The sequence below is a fragment of the Triticum aestivum genome, chromosome 1D (genome assembly GCF_018294505.1).
Source record: "Triticum aestivum cultivar Chinese Spring chromosome 1D, IWGSC CS RefSeq v2.1, whole genome shotgun sequence".
NCBI classification, from domain to species: Eukaryota; Viridiplantae; Streptophyta; class Magnoliopsida; order Poales; family Poaceae; genus Triticum; species Triticum aestivum.
This window is the reverse complement of record NC_057796.1, coordinates 22140661-22163977: the sequence shown is the minus strand read 5'-3', so window position 1 is coordinate 22163977 and position 23317 is coordinate 22140661. Positions and strand designations below refer to the sequence as shown.

Below are 23317 nucleotides of genomic sequence, written 5' to 3'. Positions count from 1 at the left end.
TTGTCAATTAAATATGTCCTAGTATTTTAGAAATTGTATTTGGTACAATTTTGCAACAAATATATGGTAGGTCCTTCACAAAAAAACCTCTTTTCGGGCACTCAAAAAATGGAAAATGAATTTTCCGTGCAAAGAAAATGAAAACCCCCTTAGGCAACATTGTTTGGAATTCCAAGATGCACCCTTGTGCACAATATGAGATCATTTGAACAAACTATGCCATGTATGTGGCCATAAGATTGATCATTTGGCTTGAAAGCCATGAATCTTCACGCATGATAGCTCATTTTTTAGAACACTTTTTTAAAATAATTTCCGTATTACAAGTTTATTATTTTTCCTGGAAACTTGGTCACATATAATGACACAATGCGAAGGTTTTCCAATTTTTTGATTTTTTTGAATTTTTAATGCCCGTTTCAAAATGCGGTCAAAACGGCGGGCTTGACCGTTCCTAGATAGTGGTTGAATCTTGGTAAACTATGGATGTTTCTCTGATTAAATAGAAACTTATGTACCTATAAATGATTTTTGGAAAAAATAAAGAGCAAACTATGAGGCAGCTGCAGTTCAAATTTAACCCGCTTCCTTCTAAATCGGTGGGAATTTGTCTTTTTCACCAGAGTTAGATCAAAACTTTTGACACCCAACCATTTTGTCAATTGTGCATTAAATACGGCCTAGTATTTTATAAAATTGATTAGGTCCAATTTTGAAACAAATATATGGTAGGTCCTTCACAAAAAAAACTCATTTCGGGCACTCGAAAAATGGAAAATGAATTTTCCGTGAAAAGAGAATGAAAATTCCCTTAGGCAACATTGTTTGGAATTCCAAGATGCACCCTTATGAACAATATGAGATCATTTGAACAAACTATGCCATGAATGTGGCCATAAGATTGATCATTTGGCTTGAAAGCCATGAATCTTCATGCATGATAGTTCATTTCGAAGAACACTTTTTAAAAGAATTGCCGTATTACAAGTTTATTATTTTTCCTGGAAACTTGGCCACATATAATGACACAATGCAATGGTTTTCCAATTTTTTGATTTTTTTTGAATTTTTTATGCCCGTTTCAAAATGCGGTCAAAACGGCGGGAATAACCGTTCGTAGCCAGTGGTTGGATCTTGGAATTTTTTTGGTGTTTCTGTGATTAAGTAGATACTTATGTACCTATAAATGATTTTTGGAAAAAATAAAGAGCAACCTACGAGGTAGCTACAGTTCAAATTTGACTCGCTTCGAACTGAATCGGCGGGAATTTGTCTTTTTCACGAGAGGTGGATCAAAACTTTTTACACCCAACCATTTGGTCAATTGTCAATTAAATATGTCCTAGTATTTTAGAAATTGTATTTGGTACAATTTTGCAACAAATATATGGTAGGTCCTTCACAAAAAACTCTTTCGGGCACTCAAAAAATGGAAAATGAATTTTTCGTGCAAAGAAAATGAAAACTCCCTTAGGCAACATTGTTTGGAATTCCAAGATGCACCCTTGTGCACAATATGAGATCATTTGAACAAACTATGCCATGTATGTGGCCATAAGATTGATCATTTGGCTTGAAAGCCATGAATCTTCACGCATGATAGCTCATTTTTTAGAACACTTTTTAAAAATAATTTCCGTATTACAAGTTTATTGTTTTTCCTGGAAACTTGGTCACATATAATGACACAATGCGAAGGTTTTCCAATTTTTTGATTTTTTTGAATTTTTAATGCCCGTTTCAAAATGCGGTCAAAACGGCGGGCTTGACCGTTCCTAGCTAGTGGTTGAATCTTGGTAAACTTTTGATGTTTCTCTGATTAAATAGAAACTTATGTACCTATAAATGATTTTTGGAAAAAATAAAGAGCAAACTATGAGGCAGCTGCAGTTCAAATTTGACCCGCTTCCTTCTAAATCGGTGGGAATTTGTCTTTTTCACCTGAGGTGGATCAAAACTTTTGACACCCAACCATTTTGTCAATTGTGCATTAAATACGGCCTAGTATTTTATAAAATTGATTAGGTCCAATTTTGAAACAAATATATGGTAGGTCCTTCACAAAAAACACTCATTTCGGGCACTCGAAAAATGGAAAATGAATTTTCCGTGAAATGAGAATGAAAATTCCCATAGGCAACATTGTTTGGAATTCCAAGATGCACCCTTATGAACAATATGAGATCATTTGAACAAACTATGCCATGAATGTGGCCATAAGATTGATCATTTGGCTTGAAAGCCATGAATCTTCATGCATGATAGTTCATTTCTAAGAACACTTTTTAAAAGAATTGCCGTATTACAAGTTTATTATTTTTCCTGGAAACTTGGCCGCATATAATGACACAATGCGATGGTTTTCCAATTTTTTGATTTTTTTTGAATTTTTATGCCCCTTTCAAAATGCGGTCAAAACGGCGGGAATAACCGTTCGTAGCCAGTGGTTGAATCTTGGAATTTTTTTGGTGTTTCTCTGATTAAGTAGATACTTATGTACCTAGAAATTATTTTTGGAAAAAATAAAGAGCAACCTACGAGGTAGCTACAGTTCAAATTTGACTCGCTTCCAACTGAATCGGCGGGAATTTGTCTTTTTCACGAGAGGTGGATCAAAACTTTTTACACCCAACCATTTGGTCAATTGTACATTAAATATGTCCTAGTATTTTAGAAATTGATTTGGTCCAATTTTGCAACAAATATATGGTAGGTCCTTCACAAAAAAACCTCTTTCGGGCACTCGAAAAATGGAAAATGAATTTTCGTGCAAAGAAAATGAAAACTCCCTTAGGCAACATTGTTTGGAATTCCAAGATGCACCCTTGTGCACAATATGAGATCATTTGAACAAACTATGCCATGAATGTGGCCATAAGATTGATCATTTGGCTTGAAAGCCATGAATCTTCACGCATGATAGCTCATTTTTAGAACACTTTTTTAAAATAATTTCCGTATTACAAGTTTATTATTTTTCCTGGAAACTTGTTCACATATAATGACACAATGCGAAGGTTTTCCAATTTTTTGGGTTTTTTTGAATTTTTAATGCCCGTTTCAAAATGCGGTCAAAACGGCGGGCTTGACCGTTCCTAGCTAGTGGTTGAATCTTGGAAACTTTTGATGTTTCTCTGATTAAATAGATACTTATGTACCTAGAAATGATTTTTGGAAAAAATAAAGAGCAAACTATGAGGCAGCTGCAGTTCAAATTTGACCCGCTTCCTTCTCAATCGGTGGGAATTTGTCTTTTTCACCAGAGGTGGATCAAAACTTTTGACACCCAACCATTTTGTCAATTGTGCATTAAATACGGCCTAGTATTTTATAAAATTGATTAGGTCCAATTTTGAAACAAATATATGGTAGGTCCTTCACAAAAAAAACTCATTTCGGGCACTCAAAAAATGGAAAATGAATTTTCCGTGAAAAGAGAATGAAAATTCCCATAGGCAACATTGTTTGGAATTCCAAGATGCACCCTTGTGCACAATATGAGATCATTTGAACAAACTATGCCATGTATGTGGCCATAAGATTGATCATTTGGCTTGAAAGCCATGAATCTTCATGCATGATAGTTCATTTCGAAGAACACTTTTTAAAAGAATTGCCGTATTACAAGTTTATTATTTTTCCTGGAAACTTGGCCACATATAATGACACAATGCGATGGTTTTCCAATTTTCTGATTTTTTTTGAATTTTTTATGCCCGTTTCAAAATGCGGTCAAAACGGCGGGAATAACCGTTCGTAGCCAGTGGTTGGATCTTGGAATTTTTTTGGTGTTTCTGTGATTAAGTAGATACTTATGTACCTAGAAATGATTTTTGGAAAAAATAAAGAGCAACCTACGAGGTAGCTACAGTTCAAATTTGACTCGCTTCCAACTGAATCGGCGGGAATTTGTCTTTTTCACGAGAGGTGGATCAAAACTTTTTACACCCAACCATTTGGTCAATTGTACATTAAATATGTCCTAGTATTTTAGAAATTGTATTTGGTACAATTTTGCAACAAATATATGGTAGGTCCTTCACAAAAAAACCTCTTTTCGGGCACTCAAAAAATGGAAAATGAATTTTTCGTGCAAAGAAAATGAAAACTCCCTTAGGCAACATTGTTTGGAATTCCAAGATGCACCCTTGTGCACAATATGAGATCATTTGAACAAACTATGCCATGTATGTGGCAATAAGATTGATCATTTGGCTTGAAAGCCATGAATCTTCACGCATGATAGCTCATTTTTAGAACACTTTTTTAAAATAATTTCCGTATTACAAGTTTATTATTTTCCTGGAAACTTGGTCACATATAATGACACAATGCGAAGGTTTTCCCAATTTTTTGGATTTTTTTTGAATTTTTAATGCCCGTTTCAAAATGCGGTCAAAACGGCGGGCTTGACCGTTCCTAGCTAGTGGTTGAATCTTGGTAAACTTTTTGATGTTTCTCTGATTAAATAGATACTTATGTACCTATAAATAATTTTTGGAAAAAATAAAGAGCAAACTATGAGGCAGCTGCAGTTCAAATTTGACCCGCTTCCTTCTCAATCGGTGGGAATTTGTCTTTTTCACCAGAGGTGGATCAAAACTTTTGACACCCAACCATTTTGTCAATTGTGCATTAAATATGGCCTAGTATTTTATAAAATTGATTAGGTCCAATTTTGCAACAAATATATGGTAGGTCCTTCACAAAAAAACTCATTTCGGGCACTCAAAAAATGGAAAATGAATTTTCCGTGAAAAGAGAATGAAAATTCCCATAGGCAACATTGTTTGGAATTCCAAGATGCACCCTTGTGCACAATATGAGATCATTTGAACAAACTATGCCATGTATGTGGCCATAAGATTGATCATTTGGCTTGAAAGCCATGAATCTTCATGCATGATAGTTCATTTCGAAGAACACTTTTTAAAAGAATTGCCGTATTACAAGTTTATTATTTTTCCTGGAAACTTGGCCACATATAATGACACAATGCGATGGTTTTCCAATTTTCTGATTTTTTTTGAATTTTTTATGCCCGTTTCAAAATGCGGTCAAAACGGCGGGAATAACCGTTCGTAGCCAGTGGTTGGATCTTGGAATTTTTTTGGTGTTTCTGTGATTAAGTAGATACTTATGTACCTAGAAATGATTTTTGGAAAAAATAAAGAGCAACCTACGAGGTAGCTACAGTTCAAATTTGACCCGCTTCCAACTGAATCGGCGGGAATTTGTCTTTTTCACCAGAGGTGGATCAAAACTTTTTACACCCAACCATTTGGTCAATTGTGCATTAAATATGTCCTAGTATTTTAGAAAATTGATTTGGTACAATTTTGCAACAAATATATGGTAGGTCCTTCACAAAAAAACCTCATTTCGGGCACTCGAAAAATGGAAAATGAATTTTTCGTGCAAAGAAAATGAAAACTCCCTTAGGCAACATTGTTTGGAATTCCAAGATGCACCCTTGTGCACAATATGAGATCATTTGAACAAACTATGCCATGAATGTGGCCATAAGATTGATCATTTGGCTTGAAAGCCATGAATCTTCACGCATGATAGCTCATTTTCTGAGAACACTTTTTTAAAATAATTTCCGTATTACAAGTTTATTATTTTTCCTGGAAACTTGGTCACATATAATGACACAATGCGAAGGTTTTCCAATTTTTGATTTTTTTTGAATTTTTATGCCCGTTTCAAAATGCGGTCAAAACGGCGGGCTTGACCGTTCCTAGCTAGTGGTTGAATCTTGGTAAACTTTTTGATGTTTCTCTGATTAAATAGAAACTTATGTACCTATAAATGATTTTTGGAAAAAATAAAGAGCAAACTATGAGGCAGCTGGAGTTCAAATTTGACCCGCTTCCTTCTAAATCGGTGGGAATTTGTCTTTTTCACCAGAGGTGGATCAAAACTTTTGACACCCAACCATTTTGTCAATTGTGCATTAAATACGGCCTAGTATTTATAAAATTGATTAGGTCCAATTTTGAAACAAATATATGGTAGGTCCTTCACAAAAAACACTCATTTCGGGCACTCGAAAAATGGAAAATGAATTTTTCCGTGAAATGAGAATGAAAATTCCCATAGGCAACATTGTTTGGAATTCCAAGATGCATCCTTATGAACAATATGAGATCATTTGAACAAACTATGCCATGAATGTGGCCATAAGATTGATCATTTGGCTTGAAAGCCATGAATCTTCATGCATGATAGTTCATTTCTAAGAACACTTTTTAAAAGAATTGCCGTATTACAAGTTTATTATTTTTCCTGGAAACTTGGCCAAATAATGACACAATGCGGTGGTTTTCCAATTTTTTGATTTTTTTTGAATTTTTATGCCCCTTTCAAAATGTGGTCAAAACGGCGGGAATAACCGTTCGTAGCCAGTGGTTGAATCTTGGAATTTTTTTGGTGTTTCTCTGATTAAGTAGATACTTATGTACCTAGAAATTATTTTTGGAAAAAATAAAGAGCAACCTACGAGGTAGCTACAGTTCAAATTTGACTCGCTTCCAACTGAATCGGCGGGAATTTGTCTTTTTCACGAGAGGTGGATCAAAACTTTTTACACCCAACCATTTGGTCAATTGTACATTAAATATGTCCTAGTATTTTAGAAATTGTATTTGGTACAATTTTGCAACAAATATATGGTAGGTCCTTCACAAAAAAACCTCTTTTCGGGCACTCAAAAAATGGAAAATGAATTTTTCGTGCAAAGAAAATGAAAACTCCCTTAGGCAACATTGTTTGGAATTCCAAGATGCACCCTTGTGCACAATATGAGATCATTTGAACAAACTATGCCATGAATGTGGCCATAAGATTGATCATTTGGCTTGAAAGCCATGAATCTTCACGCATGATAGCTCATTTCTGAGAACACTTTTTTAAAATAATTACCGTATTACAAGTTTATTATTTTTCCTGGAAACTTGGTCACATATAATGACACAATGCGAAGGTTTTCCAATTTTTTGATTTTTTTTGAATTTTTATGCCCGTTTCAAAATGCGGTCAAAACGGCGGGCTTGACCGTTCCTAGCTAGTGGTTGAATCTTGGAAACTTTTGATGTTTCTATGATTAAATAGATACTTATGTACCTAGAAATGATTTTTGGAAAAAATAAAGAGCAAACTATGAGGCAGCTGCAGTTCAAATTTGACCCGCTTCCACTAAATCGGTGGGAATTTGTCTTTTTCACCAGAGGTGGATCAAAACTTTTGACACCCAACCATTTGTCAATTGTGCATTAAATACGGCCTAGTATTTATAAAATTGATTAGGTCCAATTTTGAAACAAATATATGGTAGGTCCTTCACAAAAAACACTCATTTCGGGCACTCGAAAAATGGAAAATGAATTTTCCGTGAAATGAGAATGAAAATTCCCATAGGCAACATTGTTTGGAATTCCAAGATGCACCCTTATGAACAATATGAGATCATTTGAACAAACTATGCCATGAATGTGGCCATAAGATTGATCATTTGGCTTGAAAGCCATGAATCTTCATGCATGATAGTTCATTTCTAAGAACACTTTTTAAAAGAATTGCCGTATTACAAGTTTATTATTTTTCCTGGAAACTTGGCCAAATAATGACACAATGCGATGGTTTTCCAATTTTTGATTTTTTTTGAATTTTTATGCCCCTTTCAAAATGTGGTCAAAACGGCGGGCATGACCGTTCCTAGCTAGTGGTTGAATCTTGGAATTTTTTTGGTGTTTCTCTGATTAAATAGATACTTATGTACCTAGAAATGATTTTTGGAAAAAATAAAGAGCAACCTACGAGGTAGCTACAGTTCAAATTTGACTCGCTTCCAACTGAATCGGCGGGAATTTGTCTTTTTCACGAGAGGTGGATCAAAACTTTTTACACCCAACCATTTGGTCAATTGTGCATTAAATATGTCCTAGTATTTTAGAAATTGATTTGGTACAATTTTGCAACAAATATATGGTAGGTCCTTCACAAAAAAACTCATTTCGGGCACTCGAAAAATGGAAAATGAATTTTCGTGCAAAGAAAATGAAAACTCCCTTAGGAAACATTGTTTGGAATTCCAAGATGCACCCTTGTGCACAATATGAGATCATTTGAACAAACTATGCCATGAATGTGGCCATAAGATTGATCATTTGGCTTGAAAGCCATGAATCTTCACGCATGATAGCTCACTTTTTAGAACACTTTTTAAAATAATTTCCGTATTACAAGTTTATTTTTTTCCTGGAAACTTGGTCACATATAATGACACAATGCGAAGGTTTCCAATTTTTTGATTTTTTTTGAATTTTTATGCCCGTTTCAAAATGCGGTCAAAACGGCGGGCTTGACCGTTCCTAGCTAGTGGTTGAATCTTGGAAACTTTTGATGTTTCTCTGATTAAATAGATACTTATGTACCTATAAATGATTTTTGGAAAAAATAAAGAGCAAACTATGAGGCAGCTGCAGTTCAAATTTGACCCGCTTCCTTCTGAAATCGGCGGGAATTTGTCTTTTTCACCAGAGGTGGATCAAAACTTTTGACACCCAACCATTTTGTCAATTGTGCATTAAATACGGCCTAGTATTTTATAAAATTGATTAGGTCCAATTTTGAAACAAATATATGGTAGGTCCTTCACAAAAAACACTCATTTCGGGCACTCGAAAAATGGAAAATGAATTTTCCGTGAAATGAGAATGAAAATTCCCATAGGCAACATTGTTTGGAATTCCAAGATGCACCCTTATGAACAATATGAGATCATTTGAACAAACTATGCCATGAATGTGGCCATAAGATTGATCATTTGGCATGAAAGCCATGAATCTTCATGCATGATAGTTCATTTCTAAGAACACTTTTTAAAAGAATTGCCGTATTACAAGTTTATTATTTTTCCTGGAAACTTGGCCACATATAATGACACAATGCGATGGTTTTCCAATTTTTTGATTTTTTTTGAATTTTTATGCCCGTTTCAAAATGCGGTCAAAACGGCGGGAATAACCGTTCGTAGCAGTGGTTGAATCTTGGAATTTTTTGGTGTTTCTCTGATTAAGTAGATACTTATGTACCTAGAAATTATTTTTGGAAAAAATAAAGAGCAACCTACGAGGTAGCTACAGTTCAAATTTGACTCGCTTCGAACTGAATCGGCGGGAATTTGTCTTTTTCACGAGAGGTGGATCAAAACTTTTTACACCCAACCATTTGGTCAATTGTGCATTAAATATGGCCTAGTATTTTAGAAAATTGATTTGGTCCAATTTTGCAACAAATATATGGTAGGTCCTTCACAAAAAAACTCATTTCGGGCACTCGAAAAATGGAAAATGAATTTTCGTGCAAAGAAAATGAAAACTCCCTTAGGCAACATTGTTTGGAATTCCAAGATGCACCCTTGTGCACAATATGAGATCATTTGAACAAACTATGCCATGAATGTGGCCATAAGATTGATCATTTGGCTTGAAAGCCATGAATCTTCACGCATGATAGCTCATTTCTGAGAACACTTTTTTAAAATAATTCCGTATTACAAGTTTATTATTTTTCTGGAAACTTGGTCACATATAATGACACAATGCGAAGGTTTTCCAATTTTTTGATTTTTTTGAATTTTTAATGCCCGTTTCAAAATGCGGTCAAAACGGCGGGCTTGACCGTTCCTAGCTAGTGGTTGAATCTTGGTAAACTTTTGATGTTTCTCTGATTAAATAGAAACTTATGTACCTATAAATGATTTTTGGAAAAAATAAAGAGCAAACTATGAGGCAGCTGCAGTTCAAATTTGACCCGCTTCCTTCTAAATCGGTGGGAATTTGTCTTTTTCACCAGAGGTGGATCAAAACTTTTGACACCCAACCATTTTGTCAATTGTGCATTAAATACGGCCTAGTATTTTATAAAATTGATTAGGTCCAATTTTGAAACAAATATATGGTAGGTCCTTCACAAAAAACACTCATTTCGGGCACTCGAAAAATGGAAAATGAATTTTCCGTGAAATGAGAATGAAAATTCCCATAGGCAACATTGTTTGGAATTCCAAGATGCACCCTTATGAACAATATGAGATCATTTGAACAAACTATGCCATGAATGTGGCCATAAGATTGATCATTTGGCTTGAAAGCCATGAATCTTCATGCATGATAGTTCATTTCTAAGAACACTTTTTAAAATAATTGCCGTATTACAAGTTTATTATTTTTCCTGGAAACTTGGCCACATATAATGACACAATGCGAAGGTTTTCCAATTTTTTGATTTTTTTTGAATTTTTATGCCCGTTTCAAAATGCGGTCAAAACGGCGGGCATAACCGTTCGTAGCCAGTGGTTGAATCTTGGAATTTTTTGGTGTTTCTCTGATTAAGTAGATACTTATGTACCTAGAAATTATTTTTGGAAAAAATAAAGAGCAAACCTACGAGGCAGCTACAGTTCAAATTTGACCCGCTTCCAACTGAATCGGCGGGAATTTGTCTTTTCACGAGAGGTGGATCAAAACTTTTTACACCCAACCATTTGGTCAATTGTACATTAAATATGTCCTAGTATTTTAGAAAATTGATTTGGTACAATTTTGCAACAAATATATGGTAGGTCCTTCACAAAAAAACCTCATTTTCGGGCACTCAAAAAATGGAAAATGAATTTTTCGTGCAAAGAAAATGAAAACTCCCTTAGGCAACATTGTTTGGAATTCCAAGATGCACCCTTGTGCACAATATGAGATCATTTGAACAAACTATGCCATGAATGTGGCCATAAGATTGATCATTTGGCTTGAAAGCCATGAATCTTCACGCATGATAGCTCATTTCTGAGAACACTTTTTTAAAATAATTGCCGTATTACAAGTTTATTATTTTTCCTGGAAACTTGGTCACATATAATGACACAATGCGAAGGTTTTCCAATTTTTTGATTTTTTTGAATTTTTATGCCCGTTTCAAAATGCGGTCAAAACGGCGGGCTTGACCGTTCCTAGCTAGTGGTTGAATCTTGGAAACTTTTGATGTTTCTCTGATTAAATAGATACTTATGTACCTAGAAATGATTTTTGGAAAAAATAAAGAGCAAACTATGAGGCAGCTGCAGTTCAAATTTGACCCGCTTCCTACTGAATCGGCGGAATTTGTCTTTTTCACCAGAGGTGGATCAAAACTTTTGACACCCAACCATTTGTCAATTGTGCATTAAATATGGCCTAGTATTTTATAAAATTGATTTGGTCCAATTTTGCAACAATATATGGTAGGTCCTTCACAAAAAACACTCATTTCGGGCACTCGAAAAATGGAAAATGAATTTTCCGTGCAAAGAAATGAAAATTCCCTTAGGCAACATTGTTTGGAATTCCAAGATGCACCCTTGTGCACAATATGAGATCATTTGAACAAACTATGCCATGTAATGTGGCCATAAGATTGATCATTTGGCTTGAAAGCCATGAATCTTCATGCATGATAGTTCATTTCTGAGAACACTTTTTAAAATAATTGCCGTATTACAAGTTTATTATTTTTCCTGGAAACTTGGTCACATATAATGACACAATGCGAAGGTTTTCCAATTTTTGATTTTTTTTGAATTTTTTATGCCCGTTTCAAAATGCGGTCAAAACGGCGGGCTTGACCGTTCCTAGCTAGTGGTTGAATCTTGGAATTTTTTGGTGTTTCTGTGATTAAGTAGATACTTATGTACCTAGAAATGATTTTTGGAAAAAATAAAGAGCAAACTACGAGGTAGCTACAGTTCAAATTTGACTCGCTTCCAACTAAATCGGCAGGGAATTTGTCTTTTTCACGAGAGGTGGATCAAACTTTTTACACCCAACCATTTGGTCAATTGTACATTAAATATGTCCTAGTATTTTAGAAAATTGTATTTGGTACAATTTTGCAACAAATATATGGTAGGTCTTCACGAAAAAACCTTTTTCGGGCACTCAAAAAATGGAAAATGAATTTTCCGTGCAAAGAAAATGAAAACTCCCTTAGGCAACATTGTTTGGAATTCCAAGATGCACCCTTGTGCACAATATGAGATCATTTGAACAAACTATGCCATGTATGTGGCCATAAGATTGATCATTTGGCTTGAAAGCCATGAATCTTCATGCATGATAGTTCATTTCTAAGAACACTATTTAAAAGAATTGCCGTATTACAAGTTTATTATTTTTCCTGGAACTTGGCCACATATAATGACACAATGCGAAGGTTTTCCAATTTTTGATTTTTTTGAATTTTTATGCCCGTTTCAAAATGCGGTCAAAACGGCGGGCTTGACCGTTCCTAGCTAGTGGTTGAATCTTGGAATTTTTTGGTGTTTCTCTGATTAAATAGATACTTATGTACCTAGAAATGATTTTTGGAAAAAATAAAGAGCAACTACGAGGCAGCTGCAGTTCAAATTTGACCCGCTTCCAACTGAATCGGCGGAAATTTGTCTTTTTCACGAGAGGTGGATCAAAACTTTTTACACCCAACCATTTGGTCAATTGTGCATTAAATATGTCCTAGTATTTTAGAAAATGATTTGGTCCAATTTTGCAACAAATATATGGTAGGTCCTTCACAAAAAAAACCTCATTTCGGGCACTCGAAAAATGGAAAATGAATTTTTCGTGCAAAGAAAATGAAAACTCCCTTAGGCAACATTGTTTGGAATTCCAAGATGCACCCTTGTGCACAATATGAGATCATTTGAACAAACTATGCCATGAATGTGGCCATAAGATTGATCATTTGGCTTGAAAGCCATGAATCTTCACGCATGATAGCTCATTTTTAGAACACTTTTTTAAAATAATTTCCGTATTACAAGTTTATTATTTTTCCTGGAAACTTGGTCACATATAATGACACAATGCGAAGGTTTTCCAATTTTTTGATTTTTTTTGAATTTTTATGCCCGTTTCAAAATGCGGTCAAAACGGCGGGCTTGACCGTTCCTAGCTAGTGGTTGAATCTTGGAAACTTTTGATGTTTCTCTGATTAAATAGATACTTATGTACCTAGAAATGATTTTTGGAAAAAATAAAGAGCAAACTATGAGGCAGCTGCAGTTCAAATTTGACCCGCTTCCACTAAATCGGCGGAATTTGTCTTTTTCACCAGAGGTGGATCAAAACTTTTGACACCCAACCATTTTGTCAATTGTGCATTAAATATGGCCTAGTATTTTATAAAATTGATTTGGTCCAATTTTGCAACAAATATATGGTAGGTCCTTCACAAAAAAACTCATTTCGGGCACTCGAAAAATGGAAAATGAATTTTCCGTGCAAAGAAAATGAAAACTTCCCTTAGGCAACATTGTTTGGAATTCCAAGATGCACCCTTGTGCACAATATGAGATCATTTGAACAAACTATGCCATGAATGTGGCCATAAGATTGATCATTTGGCTTGAAAGCCATGAATCTTCACGCATGATAGCTCATTTCTGAGAACACTTTTTTAAAATAATTGCCGTATTACAAGTTTATTATTTTTCCTGGAAACTTGGCCACATATAATGACACAATGCGAAGGTTTTCCAATTTTTTGATTTTTTTTGAATTTTTTATGCCCGTTTCAAAATGCGGTCAAAACGGCGGGCTTGACCGTTCCTAGCTAGTGGTTGAATCTTGGAATTTTTTGGTGTTTCTCTGATTAATAGATACTTATGTACCTAGAAATGATTTTTGGAAAAAATAAAGAGCAACCTATGAGGTAGCTACAGTTCAAATTTGACCGCTTCCAACTGAATCGGCGGGAATTTGTCTTTTTCACGAGAGGTGGATCAAAACTTTTTACACCCAACCATTTGGTCAATTGTGCATTAAATATGTCCTAGTATTTTAGAAATTGATTTGGTACAATTTTGCAACAAATATATGGTAGGTCCTTCACAAAAAAACCTCATTTCGGGCACTCGAAAAATGGAAAATGAATTTTCCGTGCAAAGAAAATGAAAACTCCCTTAGGCAACATTGTTTGGAATTCCAAGATGCACCCTTGTGCACAATATGAGATCATTTGAACAAACTATGCCATGAATGTGGCCATAAGATTGATCATTTGGCTTGAAAGCCATGAATCTTCACGCATGATAGCTCATTTCTGAGAACACTTTTTTAAAATAATTTCCGTATTACAAGTTTATTATTTTTCCTGGAAACTTGGTCACATATAATGACACAATGCGAAGGTTTCCAATTTTTTGATTTTTTTTGAATTTTTTATGCCCGTTTCAAAATGCGGTCAAAACGGCGGGCTTGACCGTTCCTAGCTAGTGGTTGAATCTTGGAAACTTTTGATGTTTCTCTGATTAAATAGATACTTATGTACCTATAAATGATTTTTGGAAAAAATAAAGAGCAAACTATGAGGCAGCTGCAGTTCAAATTTGACCCGCTTCCTACTGAATCGGCGGAATTTGTCTTTTTCACCAGAGGTGGATCAAAACTTTTGACACCCAACCATTTTGTCAATTGTGCATTAAATATGGCCTAGTATTTTATAAAATTGATTTGGTCCAATTTTGCAACAAATATATGGTAGGTCCTTCACAAAAAAAACTCATTTCGGGCACTCGAAAAATGGAAAATGAATTTTCCGTGCAAAGAAAATGAAAACTCCCTTAGGCAACATTGTTTGGAATTCCAAGATGCACCCTTGTGCACAATATGAGATCATTTGAACAAACTATGCCATGAATGTGGCCATAAGATTGATCATTTGGCTTGAAAGCCATGAATCTTCACGCATGATAGCTCATTTCTGAGAACACTTTTTTAAAATAATTGCCGTATTACAAGTTTATTATTTTTCCTGGAAACTTGGTCACATATAATGACACAATGCGAAGGTTTTCCAATTTTTTGATTTTTTTTGAATTTTTATGCCCGTTTCAAAATGCGGTCAAAACGGCGGGCTTGACCGTTCCTAGCTAGTGGTTGAATCTTGGAACTTTTTGATGTTTCTCTGATTAAATAGATACTTATGTACCTAGAAATGATTTTTGGAAAAAATAAAGAGCAAACTACGAGGTAGCTACAGTTCAAATTTGACCCGCTTCCAACTGAATCGGCGGGAATTTGTCTTTTTCACGAGAGGTGGATCAAAACTTTTTACACCCAACCATTTGGTCAATTATGCATTAAATATGTCCTAGTATTTTAGAAATTGATTTGGTACAATTTTGCAACAAATATATGGTAGGTCCTTCACAAAAAAACCTCATTTCGGGCACTCGAAAAATGGAAAATGAATTTTCCGTGCAAAGAAAATGAAAACTCCCTTAGGCAACATTGTTTGGAATTCCAAGATGCACCCTTGTGCACAATATGAGATCATTTGAACAAACTATGCCATGAATGTGGCCATAAGATTGATCATTTGGCTTGAAAGCCATGAATCTTCACGCATGATAGCTCATTTCTGAGAACACTTTTTAAAATAATTTCCGTATTACAAGTTTATTATTTTTCCTGGAAACTTGGTCACATATAATGACACAATGCGAAGGTTTTCCAATTTTTTGATTTTTTTGAATTTTTATGCCCGTTTCAAAATGCGGTCAAAACGGCGGGCTTGACCGTTCCTAGCTAGTGGTTGAATCTTGGAAACTTTTGATGTTTCTCTGATTAAATAGATACTTATGTACCTAGAAATGATTTTTGGAAAAAATAAAGAGCAAACTACGAGGTAGCTACAGTTCAAATTTGACCCGCTTCCGGCTGAATCGGCGGAATTTGTCTTTTTCACGAGAGGTGGATCAAATCTTTTTACACCCAACCATTTGGTCAATTGTGCATTAAATATGTCCTAGTATTTTAGAAAATTGATTTGGTACAATTTTGCAACAAATATATTATAGGTCCTTCACAAAAAAACTCATTTCGGGCACTCGAAAAATGGAAAATGAATTTTTCGTCCAAAGAAAATGAAAACTTCCTTAGGAAACATTGTTTGCCATTCCAAGATGCACCCTTGTGCACAATATGAGATCATTTGAACAAACTATGTCATGAATGTGGCCATAAGATTGATCATTTGGCTTGAAAGCCATGAATCTTCACACTTGATAGCTCGTTTCTGAGAACACTTTTTTAAAATAATCGCCATATTACAAGTTTATAATTTTTGCTGGTAACTTGGTCACATATTATGACACAATGCGAAGGTTTTCCATTTTTTTGTTTTTTTTGAATTTTTTATGCCCGTTTCAAAATGCGGTCAAAATGGCGGGCATGACCGTTCCTAGCTAGTGGTTGAATCTTGGAATTTGTTTGGTGTTTCTCTGATTAAATAGATACTTGTGTACTTAGAAATGATTTTTGGAAAAAGTAAAGATCAAACTATAAGGCAGCTGCAGTTCAAACTTGACACGCTTCCAATTGGATTGGCGGAAATTTGTCTTTTTCACCAGAGGTGGATCGAAACTTTTGACACCCAACCATTTGGTCAATTGTGTATTAAACATGGCCTAATATTTTAGAAAATTGATTTGGTCCAATTTTGCAACAAATATATGGTAGGTCCTTCATGAAAAAACTCATTTTGGGCACTCAAAAAAATGGAAAATGTTTTTTTTTGCCAAAAAACTCATTTCTCACGACAGCTTTTAAAAGTTATTTATCTTATTTCTTGTTTGTTATTTTTCTTGAAAACTTGTTCACATTTGGTGACACAATGAGAAAGTTTTGCATTTTCTTTTTGAAATTTTCAGGTCATAAAATAGCTGACATGATTTTAACACGTTAATTTTAGACAACTATGACCAATTTAGATGATCATAACGTCGTACTGTAATCTGATTGGTTCATGAACGTGTCACGTGGATTGTGCATCAAACACCGTCGGATGATCGGGGATCCAACGGTAGTCCTCAACCCTTCCACACCGTCCCCGAAACCCTAGCTCTGTCATGTGGTCATTTTCCATCCACCCCCCGCCTCCTTTCTTTCCCTCGCTCTCTGCTCCTCCTCTCCCCTTCCTCTCGATCCCCTCCCCTTCCTCCTCGGCAGCCGCCGCCCCCATTCTCTCCAGATCCAATCCAAGACTCCCCTCGTCCACCGTCCCCTTCCTCCGCCGTCGACGTTCGCGCTCAAGGCCTCCGCCTCCCCCGCCCTCGCCATTGCCTCCTCGGCGGGGTTGCCCTTCTTGGCGTCGGCCTCCGCGGCGCCGAGGGCCGCGCCGCCGCGGCCAGGAGGGCCTCGCTCCACGGGGACGCACCCGCGACCTGCTACCTCACGCCCGCACCAACTCCGGCACTGCGGCCAGGAGGGTCTTGCTCCGCGGGGCCACACCCGCGACCTGCTACCCCACGCCCGCACCAACTCCGGCGCTGCTCCACCTGCCGCTCCCGCCCCAGCGCCGGTGACATGGCCGTCCCCGCCCACCAGGTCTGGGATCCCGCCGCGGGGTTCATCATCAAGGTCCCCGCCGTCTCTGAGTTCTTCGTCAAGGTCCCTGCACATCCTCTCCTCACCTGCAAGATCGGAATCGGCGCCTCCCTCCGCCGCCGGCCGCCATGTCGCCGTCTCTGCTCGAGGTCAGCTCCCCTCCCTCCCCCTCTCTCCTCTCTTTCTCGTTGCGCGGCACAGGTGCAGGTTGCTGAATTGACCTTGTTTTTTTCGCTTGGTTCCTTCCTGCTGCAGGGGCTCACCAAGTCGCTGGCCATGACCGTGCTCTCCGAGGTCGGCGACAAGACCTTCTTCACCGCCGCGGTACCCCACCACACCTCACCTCCTCTCCCCTTCCACGCGTTCCTAGTACTGCTTTCTCCGCGAGTCTGTCCTGGAATTCGCTAGCTTACGGTGAAGTAGTAGTTGTTTGTGTTAATTGTGACGGATGGAACCCGTTTCTCTCTTGCATCATTCACTAGAATCATTATTCCTGAAGTAAAATCATTGTTTTTTATGCGGCATTAACCCACACATGAAGGTCATGCATCCCGCTGGTAGTGTTGCATCTTTAATTAAGTTATGAATTAACATTGTGCTTTCGTAGAAACAAAATTGGCAAAAGAGGTGGCAAGTAATTAATGTGTTCAAGTCCGATAGAATTTACCAGTGGGCCGTTCTGCTGCATGTTTTCTATATATCAACTGGAACCATAGTTGTTCTCATCACCAACAATGGATGTTATTCCTGAACTAAACTGTCAGATGCTGCAGCCTAGGGTCAGTGTTTATTTAGGATCAGTGTTTTTATCTGTGTGATAAGGCAGTCTTTTCATCGATGGTACATATTCATAGAGTAGTGAAAAAGATCTTGATCTCCTAATTTTTTTTCTTGTCTCAACTTGAAATGCCAACCACACTCAAAGAGGATTGACAGTCACAAAAAAAGGTGCAAGAACAGAATTACCTCAAAGGGCATAGATGATATTTTCATGACTGTATTGAGATATGTGGAACATAATACACTCTATGCTTAATTTGCATTTTGGAGCTGCCGTTTGAAGCATGATGTGTGATTTATTTCTACCATTTTGGTTGTTATCACAAGTTGCTGTGTTGGACACCAGCATGCTCATCACTACTGATCTTGATACAATATCCTCATTTATTGGCAGGATTTCGAGCTGGCTGCAGCAAGTTGATGGATATCAGTGCCAGTGCCGGGAGTGCTTCTGCTTTGTAGCTATCGCGGATGCTGCTGGGTGGACTATTTCCAGGAAGTTCGCGCTCGGCGGGGCCCTGGCTGTTTGGTGGCTGCTTGAATCGGATAGCCATTTCTGTGCTCCAAGTTCAGTTATCTGTGTGCTCGGTCTAGCTCAGGTTGCTTCGATTTGATGCTTTTGTTTGTTGCGTAGGCGTTAGGCTACGAGTTGGATCTGATTATTCGGTGCTTGCATACATGTCATGGTGTCACAGAGTATAAATGATGAGGAATTGAGTAGAAGCTAGAGTTCAGTTTCTTGTGCTGGGCTGGTCTGGTTCAATCGGCTTCTATTTCATGCTTGAGCTAATCCAAGCTGGATTTACTGTAAATGTTCCTATCCAGTCTGTGCTGCTGGGTGGAGGAGGAACATGGTACGTACGGTGGTACGTGGTGATGAAGCATATAGCGCGTTCCTACTGTTGTTCGACGTTTGTTGAGCAAGCAAGTAGATTTCTTAGGGTTGCTGTACATTGTTTTCCATGACTTGGACTATTGGGGCAGACTTATCAAGTTGTTGCTCTTTATGTTATGTTGTTTTCCACGTCTTGGACTATTGGGGCAGACTTATCAAGTTGTTGCTCTTTATGTTATGTTATACCACCTGCATATGCTTGCTCTAGCTTCTAGGTAGTAGAAGAATTGACATGTGGGATGCAAGTCCAAGCTTGATACTGTAAATGTTACTCCCACCTATCAAGTTGGACTACTCGGGTGTCAAGTTGGTGCTGTACTGTAGTCTGTAGGATGCACCTGCATATGCATGAAAGAATAGTTAATATCTTGATCCAAGTCCAAGCTTTCATACTTGATATGTTACTCCTGCCAACAGGAAAACTGGACAGTTTTGACCGCATGCCCTGGCGGCGCTTAAAACTACCCAACTAGGCACGCGTCTACACCATGTGGTGGACTTAAGTATCTTAGTGACTTCATTTGATGTGTGTATTTCTGTTAATTCTAAGCTTCTCTTGCTGTGAAAATGTACCTCACTGACCATCTGTCTATTTATTGTGTACTTCTTGCATGAGGAGGTGACTAGTGATGCGGCGCGCCAAGCAGCAGTAGGGGAAGGGGGTCTCCTGCTCGAGGAGGCGGAGGAGTAGGGGTGTGCCCAGCCGACATCCCTGTCCTGCATGTGGGGGATGGGCAGGAGGGGTCTGCTCCTCTGCTTCGATTGCGATCGCGGCAGGTAGCTCCTCCATCTCCCTCCCCCTCTTCCTGTGCTCACTACTTCTGCTGCTAAGTTGACGAATATGTGATGCACTTGTCCCAAGGAATTTTAGAGGGATCTGTATGAACAAGTCATGTTTTTATTTTATTTTATTTAGGTTGTTAGTTACCAAACAGAGAGAGAAGATGAGCTCATGCTTGGTTTTTTTCTGCCAGCACATGATTTGTATGTATGCAATCATCATCTTGCGTGTGCGAGCTGCTTCCTTGCTTGGGCATCGCGTCGATGGCCAAGTGTTAGTGCCGATTTGTTGTGGTGGTGCTCATATAGACATTGATTTCTTGCTGATAATTAGGTGCTAAAGAATGCTGCAGGTTTATTAGGATGTGGCTGAAACCATTGGATGGCCTTCGTGGACTTGCTATCAATACTGGTCTCATGTTTTGTTTTCTTTCTGGACATGTTACGGTTCAAGTGTTGTTGCTGTTTAGTACTAAGTGCTTAACTTAACTAAGCTTGAGCTACTAAAACCCACTCTCAAATTAATGTATTCCTGTTTTGCGAAACTTCAATGTTGAGCTCGTCTCCTCGCTGAGCCGTGGCCGTCGATTTTCATTTCGTCGACCACCACTCCAGCTACCTTCTTGTGTAATCAAATTTGCTCCTATGTATATATATGTATGAGGCCGGGTAGTTCAACACTAGTATTTTTTCTAACTCATTCATATATATGGTGGAAATTGTGCAGGTTCCATGGTGCCAAGTGGCCTCTGGCCATCTTGAACTGGAACTCCAGTAACAAGTAGATGTTGCTGCCGTACTCAATATTTTAAGTTGTTTTTTCTTTTTCGAGAGAAGTGTATTAGGTTGATGAGATTAATTAGCTCAGTTTGCTAAAGTAGCAACAACAACAACCACGCTTTGCCATCCACTTTATACCTGGATTGTACTTACATGCTTAGATAACCTTGTATGCATAGCTGGTCCGTTTAATTTATAAATGGTTATCTGTTGCTGCTGTAGGAGTAACATTGCTGAAGGCGATGGGTACGTGATGGTTGCTAGTGTGGTGGACGACCCAGAATATGTGGCCTCGCAAGTGCACATGTACGTAGCTTTCCACCTCAAATGCTTCTGTTTCCGCCTCTGCTACTAAGCCAATAAACACCAAATCTGGAATGAGAAAGAGGATGAGCCTACTTGATTCCCATTTTGTTCGTTCATGCTGTGTGCATTGATTCCCACAAACTATAACCTGATTTGATGCTATCTTGTCTTTTTTCAACTTGCAAGGATTAAGGATGTAAAGAAAACTAATTTTGTCGCTCATAGAGAATTGTATTTATTGTTGACAATGCTGTGTAAATAGAATACCTGATTGTCTTCTGTAACTTAATTTCCGTGCATTTTCAACTCTGATTTTGAACAATTAAGGTTACTCCCATGAACAATTTTGCTAAACATTTACCACATCTTCTTAAGTGTACCATAATGCATATTTTGTTTACCTTTTTAAATCTGTTCTATCGCTTACATTTAGTGTTGCCATTGAAGTTGTTTGGTTCTAGCCTCAACAGCAGTACACTCTAATGCTATGTTTACTCTTTTACAGGAGCTCTAGGCCTAAGTTTTTTCAAGTGCGAGGCCGTGAAGCCAAGTGCGAAGGAGTTTTTTGGTTCTGTAGTAGACTGTAAATTGTAATATTGTAACAAATTGTAAAAGACTAGTGTATGTTTGAAATTGTGATTATGTATGTTGAAAAGATGTGAAATGGAAACTTGACCAGTGGAAACCACTTATGACTAAAATCTGAGCATTTTTGAAATTTCTGGCATGTGGGACCGATGTATGGCATTATGACTAGTGACCAGCGCAAAAATATGATGATTGAAAATATAAATAAATGATTGTAAGAAGGCCAAGGCCCAAAAATAAAGAAGCTAAAATATTGGGCTTGGCCCATGTAGCCCACAAGAATTGACTTGGAAAAAAGCTTGAATTGTTGGGCTCGGCCCATGAAAAATATATATTTAAAAGGCTGAACTAATGGGCTCGACCCATATAGATACCGAATTGGACCGGGCTGAATCTTATCAACGACCTTTTCAATTAGTCGCAATTTTGCCACGTCAGATTGCCACGTCGGATCCGACCTGGCTTGGGCAGACAGCTAGTGACCAAAACAAAAGTTCATGGGTTTCACGACCTTTTGTTTTGGTCGTAAACGTCTACGACCTTATCCCGAAGAAGGTCGTTAATTTCAGTTTACGACTGCCAGCTTTTGACCTTCTGTTTTTGGTCACAAAAAGGTCGCAAATGAAAAACAATGACCTTTCAGTGACCAATAGTCAAGGTCACAAGTTGACATATTTCTTGTAGTGTATATATATCAAGATCTTTCCAACACAATGTGCTTGACAAAGGATAAAGTGTAAAAAGGAAGGGTGAAGATCACCACGACTCTTGCATAAGACATAAGACAAAAGTAAAAGATAGGCCCTTCGCAGAGGGAAGCAGAGGTTGTCATGTGCTTTTATGGTTGGATGCACGAAATCTTAATGCAAAAGAACGTCACTTTATATTGCCACTTGTGATATGGACCTTTATTATGCAGTCCGTCGCTTTTATTGCTTCCACATCACAAGATCGAATAAAGCTTATTTTCTACACACTAATAAATCTTACATATTTAGAGAGCAATTTTTATTACGTGCAACAATGCCAACTTACTTGAAGGATCTTACTCAATAAATAGGTAGATATGGTGGACTCTCATGGCAAAACAAGGTTTAAGGATATTTGGAAGCACAAGTAGTATCTCTACTTGGTGCAAAGAATTTGGCTAGCATGAGGGGGAAAGGCAAGCCCAACACGTTGGATGATCCATGACAATATACTTTGTTTCAGATATAAGAAAACATAACCCATTATGTTGTCTTCCTTGTCCAACATCAACTTTTTAGCATGTCATATTTTAATGAGTGCTCACAATCATAAAAGATGCCCAAGATAGTATATTTATATGTGAAAACCTCTCTTTCTTTATTACTTCCTATTAATTGCAACGATGACCAAAACTATGTTTGTCAACTCTCAACAACTTTTATTCATCATACTCTTTTATATGTGAAGTCATTACTCTTCATAAGATTAATATGATCTCTTTTTATTTCTTTTTATTTTCTTTTTTCCCTCAAGATCATAGCAAGATAACCAAGCCCTTGACTCAAAACTAATCTTCATTATATATAACTCACGGACTCGATTACATAGAAGGATCATAAAGCAAAACTCAAAACTAAATCATACTAAAACTTTATTCTACTAGATCAAGATATTACCAAAAGGATCGAACTAAGAAAAACGGTAAAGATAGGAGTGTGATGGTGATACGATACCGAGGCACCTTCCCCAAGCTTGGCGGTTGCCAAGGGGAGTGCCCATACTAGATACTCAG

At 37.4% G+C, this 23317-nt stretch overlaps 1 protein-coding gene across 1 annotated transcript in view; it reads left to right on the top strand.

Annotated features, from left to right (window-relative positions):
* The window catches only part of LOC123157234 (proline-rich receptor-like protein kinase PERK8), a 53276-nt gene extending 31608 nt beyond the window's left edge, over positions 1 to 21668 (top strand). The window contains exons 4-8 of the mRNA XM_044575493.1: positions 16942 to 17575; positions 17682 to 17750; positions 18601 to 19878; positions 20884 to 20967; positions 21473 to 21668. Coding sequence (XP_044431428.1) covers positions 16942 to 17575; positions 17682 to 17750; positions 18601 to 18668 — 771 coding nt within the window. The 3' untranslated portion in view covers positions 18669 to 19878; positions 20884 to 20967; positions 21473 to 21668. The remainder of the gene's footprint in view (positions 1 to 16941; positions 17576 to 17681; positions 17751 to 18600; positions 19879 to 20883; positions 20968 to 21472) is intronic.
* The last annotated feature ends 1649 nt before the right edge of the window (positions 21669 to 23317 follow it).